Source organism: Epinephelus moara, chromosome 5 (genome assembly GCF_006386435.1).
Source record: "Epinephelus moara isolate mb chromosome 5, YSFRI_EMoa_1.0, whole genome shotgun sequence".
Taxonomy (NCBI): domain Eukaryota; kingdom Metazoa; phylum Chordata; class Actinopteri; order Perciformes; family Serranidae; genus Epinephelus; species Epinephelus moara.
This window is the reverse complement of record NC_065510.1, coordinates 38,588,156-38,596,372: the sequence shown is the minus strand read 5'-3', so window position 1 is coordinate 38,596,372 and position 8,217 is coordinate 38,588,156. Positions and strand designations below refer to the sequence as shown.

The following is an 8,217-nucleotide window of genomic DNA, read 5'->3' as shown; positions in this document are numbered from 1 at the left end:
TGGATCTAAGGTGGATATAGCATGACATTAAATTTGTGTGAGACATCAATAAAAATCTGACTCCACTCCTCCACCTCGCCGTCTGCGTCGCCACTTCCCAGTGTCTTCCAAAATGTGCGCACGCATGACTCAGAGTTTGCTTACAGGTGCGCATATTCTCCTGCCAAGTTTATTTTTATAAATCACAACCTTTGCGTGGTAAGTGGCATACGCCACTTTCAAGCCCCGTTTTGTGCGTAAGCAAGCTTTATAAATGAGGCCCCTGATCCTTAACTCTGCACATGCATAGATCAGACTGGGTTTCCAGCATGGATAGGGAAGTGACACTCACTGTGCTCTGGACAACACAGGGAAGTGCAAAGTCAACAAAAAATGGCTATTTAACCAAGATTTTGCAGCATGGCTTAAGCTGGTACAAGGCCATGAATATGAGGCTATGTGTATTTTATGCAAAAAGTTTTTCAAACTCTGCACAATGGTAATCAAGGCCGTGGAGGCACATATGCAGATTAAAAAAAAACATCAAGCAACAACAAACAACCATCACATATTTCAAGTTCTGTTCTACCCCTTGTCCTCGCCATGAGACAAAAACATTATGTTTCATATTACAAAGAGCATTTGAGAAAAACTGTGCCTAATATAAAATAATTGATGTCAATTCATGTTTATTGTTCTTTCTTCTATTCTGATTAAAATTCCATTTAATTTAAAAAAAAAAAAATTAATTAAATTTCATTTCAAGTGACAATAAAGAAAGTCTTACAAAGTCTTGTATCCTATGATACAATGAACAGCACAGAATGTGGTAAAACTTCCACAAATGTTGTGAAAATCTGTACCCTTAATCTGCAACTGTATAACTACAATTTTGTCAAATCATAAATAAAAAAAACTGAAAAGGGAACTCGCAGGTGATAAAAAAAAATAAGTATAATTTAAGAATGATACAAGAATCAACCCAATCCACTGTGTTCAATCAAAACTGCAACAACAACAAAAACAGAGGAACATAAAAAAAATCAAATCAAATTTTAGACTCACTCTTTAACTTTCTTGTCAGAGGGGTCTGAGCCCGGGTCGAAGATGCCTTTGGGCAGGTGATGGATGAGGCCGATTCGCTGAGCAATGCGGACCTGCTCCTCTTCGGTCAGTTGGTAAGCTAGACGGCTCTCCCCTGGGGTGGGATGGTACACTGGCACAGGCTGGGTGCGCTCCTGGAAAAGAATGTACAGAAGAAAACCTGCATCATTTATGAAATCATTTAGTCTTTTTGGAAGGAAGATTTTAGACATGTCAGTGCTCTCTCTGCATTACAGCCTGACAGATATCGGATTTCTGAGGCTGATACTAATATTTGTCATACTAATCATGACAGTTTTATAAGTCATTTGGGGGACATCAAGCATTAAAATGCTCCTGCGCTTCTGTCAACACCAGGAGAATGGCCATTTTGCAAGTAGAGATGGATGACATAAAAGCGCTGTTATTGAAGTCTTGGCATTCTCTGGGATTTTGGTTGTCATCAACCTTGAAACTCATCAACTAACAGTCTCATAATAGCCTCTAGGGGCAGCAACCCAATATTTCGGGGATTCCAGATAGTGTAGCCAGCAGGGCCAAGAATTCCTCTTTTGTGTGCCACTTATTGTTCACAGTTCGTTTCTCAACTTGAGACAAAGCCAGACACAAAATCAGCTAATCAGATATCTACATTAGAATGCAGATAAATTAGTAAAAAGCTAGTAAAAAGCTTAATCAACACCAAACAGACCTTGAGCCTGTATTTTGACCAATATGTTCTGCCTCCTTTGCTCTCCACAATCACTGCTTACATGCAGACAACCAAAGCCTGCTGGGACTACAAATGGAAACTAGAATGCTTCCCATACCAGATTCTTGCCCTGTTGCCTACAGATTCTGCATACATATGTTACATAAAATGTTGTACATTGCATTATAGATACTGAGGCTCTGATTAAAAAAATCAATCAATCAATCAATCAATCAAATAAAACAAAACAAAAAACACTTTGTTGCTCAGATCTACCTACAAGTGCACCTGTGACAAGAGGAACTCCAACTTCCAAATAAAGTCCCAACCTGAATGAACAATATCAGCCAGGGCTTCTGTTATTTCATTATTGGACAACTTACTCATAAAAACTGAGAGCCAACAGCGTGCTGACAACAGGGGTGGAAGAAAAACTCAGTTCTCTACTTTTGTAAAAGTTACAACACCACATTGGAAAAAACTCCATTACAAATAAAAATCCTGCATTTAAAACCTTACTTAGGTTAAAGTATGTATGTAGCATCAGAAAGTGCTCATTCTGCAGTAAAATGGTCCCTGTCAGTGTTTTACTACTATATCTGATGTTTCTGAATAAATATTAATGCTGCAAATTTTAACTCATTAATATATACATATATACTTGTTATTAGTTTAATCTACAGCAATGCATCATACTCTGTAAGGTCATGTAAGGTTATGTTTGGAGCATAGCTGTCCTGTGAGAACCACTTATCTCGGAAAAGTCAGCTTTCCATTAGCTCAGAAAATCAGCCCCGTGGTGATGCATTTTCCAACTGATCAAACAGGATTTAAACAGCTAATCTTAGGACATATGGGATTTTCTCAATCCATAAATAAACACTTCACCCTTAAATTTCTAAGATAAAGCCAAAATCCCCATTTAAAATCGCCAAATTTGGTGATACATGGTTTTTACTGGACAGAAAAAGTATGAAAAAAATGTAATCTAATAAGTAACTAAACTGTCAGACAAATGTGGAGTAAAACGCACATTACATTCCTCTGAGATGCAGTGGAGCTGAAGTATAAAGTTTCATAATATAAAAATACTAAAGTAAAGTGCCTCAAATTTGAACCCCGGTACTTAAGTAAATGTACTTCATTACATTCCACCGCTGGCTGACAGGTACAATAATAAGAAACTGGTAGACGTTATTAAAGGGCATACAAAACTGGCTTGGATGACATGCTCTTAGATCCCCGGGGTATACTGAAATTGTGCCCCAGCAGCTCACCTGGTAGGGCGGCGGAGGCTCTCCGGGCAGACTGCCCCCCTCGGACTCGTTCAGCAGCGACAGGTCATCCGCACCTTGTGAAAACAGGCAGTTCCCCATTGAACTGGGACCACCATGAGCGAGTCCACTTGGCTCGGAGGGAGACAGACACTTAGCTAAGCGTCAATTGGAGCTAAGCTACCTAGCTAACGTGTGAACGAGTTGGCATTAGCTTAGCTAGCTGTTAGCTGATAGTTTGTTGTCATTCCTTGACGAGCTTGACGGAAAGTCGACGGGAGAAGCGACGTCGCTCTCTTGACGGGATAAACTCCTCACACTGAGCTATACGGTGGCCGGTAGGACGACTGGTGACATATATTCTAACCGTCACGGCGAGGTGTTTTTGTGTCTGGTTGTGTATTGCCTTCTTGTGTTTACGAAAAACACACAAACCGGAATATCGTCATCAGGAAATTTGTAAAACACTACACTTCCGCCCTCAATTGCATGACTTTCAGAATAAAAGCGAGCAATTTTAACATTGAAAATATGATTTTAAAATACTATAATTTGGTACTCATCGCCACACCCATGGGGGGATTGTGAGGTTACGGGTACATAAATGTTGTGTTATTGATCCGTAGTACTTATACAACATACCTTAGCAAGATATAAAAAGTATTATAGAAAACCCTCCAAGAAAGAGAGGCGGGCTTCGACATTCCTAACCAGGGCTATTGTGTTTTACTCATTTTGATGGCATGTTTCTGTAGTGATCATCTGTAGACATCTCTCCTTCTAACAAGAAATGTGAACAGTCACTTAAAACATTTTGCTTATTCTCATTTATGCTTGATGTCAATAATAATAATAATAATAATAAGTACAAACAGGACTTACAATATAGCCAACGTGGGCACTGTAAAATCTCTCTTTGTATGTGAAAAAAAAAATCCCCCTGACCTGAACCTCACCCCAGGGGCGTAAATATAAACAGTGCAGGCAGTGCAGTTGCAGTTGGAACCTGTGGGGTGGGGGTGACGGGTTGGGGTGGCCATAGAGAAAGCGGGCCCCTCCATCAACAGTGTGTTGGGTGGAGAACAGGCCCTTCCAACTGATACAGATTGCCGCCTCAGAAATACCTGTGTTCAAAGATGAACTCTAACAGTGAAACTGTTAAAAATGGTGCCATTTGCTATATATTTCCCCCTTAAAAAAGTTAAGACCATCTCAGTCATGGTTTTCTGTTTCTGTCTTTCTTTCTTTCTTTCTTTCTTTTGTGCAAAACAGCTAGTAGCAATCTATAACAAAGATTATGACGCTTATTCTACATAATATATAAAGAAATATATTTACAAAAACTTTTCAACTAAATGCATAATTTCTTATTTCTTAAGTATTTAATCTGGTTGCGCAAGGCAAAAAATAGTTCCTACTGACCTACATTACACAGTTTATGGCGGTACATGAGGGCCTTTTCTCCATACACGAGGATTAAAAAAAAACTTCGTAATGCTAATGCTTTTACTTTGAAGTCGACTACTGCCGGATGTACTGATGTTGATGTCGCTTGGAGCGAAGCACATGTCAGATGTGGTAAACGGAAAATAGCAGGCAAATATACATAGCTATAGACTGTAAGAAGGAAAGTTGCTGGTATTTATATATGTATTTGTATGGTTAGTGGAGATAAACGTTTTGGTTTTTTTAACTGACTTAATTGTTCTTTATCCTGCTCTACTTCCGTCCAGTGCTGTTTTTAACATAGAAGAGATTTTAAGGACTGGAAAATGGTGAGGAAGAGTTAACCTGTGATATGCCCAACAAGAGCTAAAAGTAACAGTTTTGTATATAATGTAATACTGTATAGCTACATTGCAAAATACTGTGTATGATATAAAGATATAATAGGCGATGTAAAAAGACAGTTACTGTTATTATAACGTTACTTGTGATAGCTAACTTACTGATTCCTGTCGTGTGGTATGGATGTGGGTGGTGTCTTTTTAAAAAAAAACTGCTTCTAGCAGTCACCGGATTTACATATTTCCAAATCCTACACAGGGTGTAAATTGACTTTAGAATGACAATTCTCAGTAGAGATGTAGCAGGGCTGTACAAATACTGAGGATATGATCCCCCCCCCCCCCAGTGCAGCTGCATCCGCCAGATGCCACCAAACTCTTATTACTCATACTTAGATAATCAAAGTCATACTTTTTCAGTAATTATTCTACATATTTTCCATGATTATTTTTCCATTAAGATAGATGCCAGTCAGGTACATGATTCTGAATTCCTCAAAATGTAATATATTTTCATTGGTGACCTTACATAGAGAAGTTTATTTTCATGTAAATACAGCACAGCAATCTATTATTCTATATTTGGCATCTTGGCTCTGACCCCTGTTAGTGCCCACAGCATACAGCATACACAACCACACAGAGAAAGACATTGGAGGGTGATGATAGCAGGTATCCTCTGACTAAAATCAGAGCCTGCAGGTGGATGCGAGGGTGCTCTGTTAGTTTTCAGGTGTTTATTGCCTACATGTTTAATATATGTGTATTTGTAGAGGGTAAACTGTACAGAGGAACAAAGCCTAGCCTCAATACAAAGTGGGACTTTTGCTTTACCTAATGTCAGTCTTCACACATTTAGGCCACAGTAGCTCCACCACCACCACCACCACCACCACCCCCTCCTCCATCCTCTGGAAACCAGCCTCGTACCAGATCTCCACCCAGCCCTCAGCATGCTGCAAAACCATTTAATTATACTGACAGTCCAGTCCAAGAGACAACTCCTTCACAAGAGGCTGTACCTGATGCAGAGGTAAGTGTCTCCTTCCTAATCTAGTTATGTTGGTGCGAGACCCCTAAAAGATTTTACTGTGAAATCTCTTATCATCCAGGGTGCACTAGCTGCACCACAGCTACCAGGTCAAAATGGGGAACCCCAGTCGCCTCCGACAGAAGCACAAGATGACAGTCCCTCTGATGATGAAGAGAAATGCTATCGAGCACCAGCACCAGAAACAGAGCCGGCACCGCAGGTAGATTAGTCAGTACTCTTTTACACTTTCCATATCACATAAAACTCAAGAAATAGCTGTTAACTTTCTTTCTGTCTCAAGACAACAGAGCAGCAAGATGAAGCACCCATTCAGATGGACGAGGCTGGAGAGGACCAATTGATCTGAAGCACCTTTAGGTCCTTGAAAACAAAGATACGTTTACATTTACCAGTACCTGAAAATGCTGTTCAGAACTGCACTGAAACAGTTACATAGTACAGCTGAGTGAGCACATCGCTTTATGTTTAGGCCAAAGATGTTTTTATGTAAATGCTAGCCATACACTTTACAGAGCCTTTGAGAAACTCTTAAACTTAAAAATAGATATTTTAGTGACATCCATAAAAATCTATCGTAAAGAACGCCGAAGTTATAAACTATAAGGACAGGGCAGAAGCACTTTTATCATTTATTGTTTCCGTTTTTGTTATTTAAAGAAAAATTTAACTGAACCTCACCTAAAAAGGTCAGATCCCTAGGATTTGGGAGTATTATTCATTCCATGAACACAGTTTTATTTTGTCTTTCTGCCTCTGGAGACTGCTAAGTTTTACAGCCTGAGTTACAAAGTTGGAGTTGGAGTTCTAAAGACATGGGCATTTTCTTTGGAGGGATATGTTTTGGTTGAATTTAGGGAATTGTAGAATCAAACTTTTTTGGAGCTGGACTCATATGTGAGAACTAAAGTCAGGATATCTCGACCTCTGCATCTTTAATTTTAAGCACTCTATTTTAATCTGTCTCCTCTGAGTCTTCCAGTTTTATGGAATAATGTGCAATACCAACTTGAGGGAGAACCCCTTTATTTGAAGTACAGTCTCTAAAGTATCTGAATAGAAAGAACAGTTACGTCCATTGCTTGTGATTTTTTTAATGATCTCTTTTTTGTTTGTTTATGTAAATGCACATTTAGAGCAATTTTTTTATTTTTGTTTCACTTTGTCACTAAAATGTTTCCATAAATTAAATTCAAGCCTGCTTTGAACACCCAGTGTCTTTGCTTTACTGCTTTAAGGTAAACTTGAAAATATGTTCGATAGTCCACGGCCATGCTAGCAGGTTTCAGTTTAGTGTGCTAGCATGCTAACTTTAGCTAATTAGCAGTTAACAATTATACATGTATTGAAGGTGTAGGGTTTAGAGGCATCTATTGGCAGAAACTGTAAACAATATTTATGACTATGTTTTCATTAGTCTATAATCACCTGGAAAAAAAAGAATCGTCGTGTTTTCATGACCTTACAATGAGCCGTTTATATCTACATGAGAAGTGGGACCTCTCCTGCAGAGTCCGCCATGTTGTTCTACAGTAGTCCAGAGTGGAGAAAACCAAACACTGGCGCTGCATCTAAAATCGCATACTATTTGCTATGCACTACTAATATGTGTATTATTGTTCAACATACTTTTGTGTAAATAAACAGTAGTATGTATCTTTTCCGACGCACTGTGCTGTAATAACGTTACTTCCTGGGAGCCTCCTTGCCGGTTGGAGACATGTAACCATATTAAACTGTGCCAACCTCAGCTCAACTTGTAATTAGGGCCCGAGCACCAAACGGTGCGAGGGCCGTATTGTAATCCAATCATTGAATTATTATTTTTCTTCCTCCTCCAAATGAATCTTATTATTTAGGGGCTAAACATGCTTGAAACTCATGAAACATTGCACACTTACATTTGATATTTTATGGGTTTCATACTCTGGTGCAAAAAATGGCTCAGAAGCGCCTCCTACAAAACTTTAACAAAGCAGCCTCTGAGGCTGCTTTCACCTACATGTACAAAACTTGGAAGGCACATGAAACACCGCAAGACATACAATAACCTGTCTTGGTTCCATAACCTTAACCCAACAGGAAGTCAGCCATTTTGAATTAAATGCGTAATTTCTGTGCATTTTCAGCCATTTCCAGGGATCATACTTTAATGAACTCCTCCTACAGATTACATCCGATCAACATCAAATTTTGTCTGTACCATCTAAAGACCTTTGACATCAAAATTTGATGGCATTAGCTTATTAGCATAACTCACATCTACTTTATCATGTGAACACTGCAGGACATTACACAGCTCCAGAGCTGATTCCTTATTTCATCACCAGT

At 39.0% G+C, this 8,217-nt stretch overlaps 2 protein-coding genes across 2 annotated transcripts in view; one reads left to right on the top strand and one right to left on the bottom strand.

Moving 5' to 3' along the window:
• Positions 1–3,483, bottom strand: part of rnf11a (ring finger protein 11a) — a 6,441-nt gene extending 2,958 nt beyond the window's left edge. Inside the window, exons 1-2 of the mRNA XM_050045051.1 lie at positions 3,052–3,483; positions 1,045–1,217 (exon numbers count right to left, since the gene is read on the bottom strand). Of these exons, the coding sequence (XP_049901008.1) occupies positions 1,045–1,217; positions 3,052–3,150 (272 nt within the window). The 5' untranslated portion in view covers positions 3,151–3,483. The remainder of the gene's footprint in view (positions 1–1,044; positions 1,218–3,051) is intronic.
• A 1,122-nt stretch (positions 3,484–4,605) lies between these two features.
• On the top strand, positions 4,606–7,089 carry LOC126390400 (WAS/WASL-interacting protein family member 3-like). The gene is made up of 4 exons (XM_050044686.1): positions 4,606–4,823; positions 5,695–5,868; positions 5,948–6,088; positions 6,170–7,089. The coding sequence occupies exons 1-4, from the start codon at positions 4,821–4,823 to the stop codon at positions 6,233–6,235; spliced, it is 384 nt and encodes a 127-aa protein (XP_049900643.1). The 5' UTR covers positions 4,606–4,820; the 3' UTR covers positions 6,236–7,089.
• Positions 7,090–8,217: the final 1,128 nt, after the last annotated feature.

What these genes read in the sequence shown, in the direction of transcription:
- LOC126390400 (XM_050044686.1), top strand. An exon ending in AGGCTGTACCTGATGCAGAG is followed by an intron (nt 5,869 to 5,947) that starts GTAAGTGTCTCC and finishes CTTATCATCCAG; the next exon opens with GGTGCACTAGCTGCACCACA. An exon ending in AAACAGAGCCGGCACCGCAG is followed by an intron (nt 6,089 to 6,169) that starts GTAGATTAGTCA and finishes TTCTGTCTCAAG; the next exon opens with ACAACAGAGCAGCAAGATGA.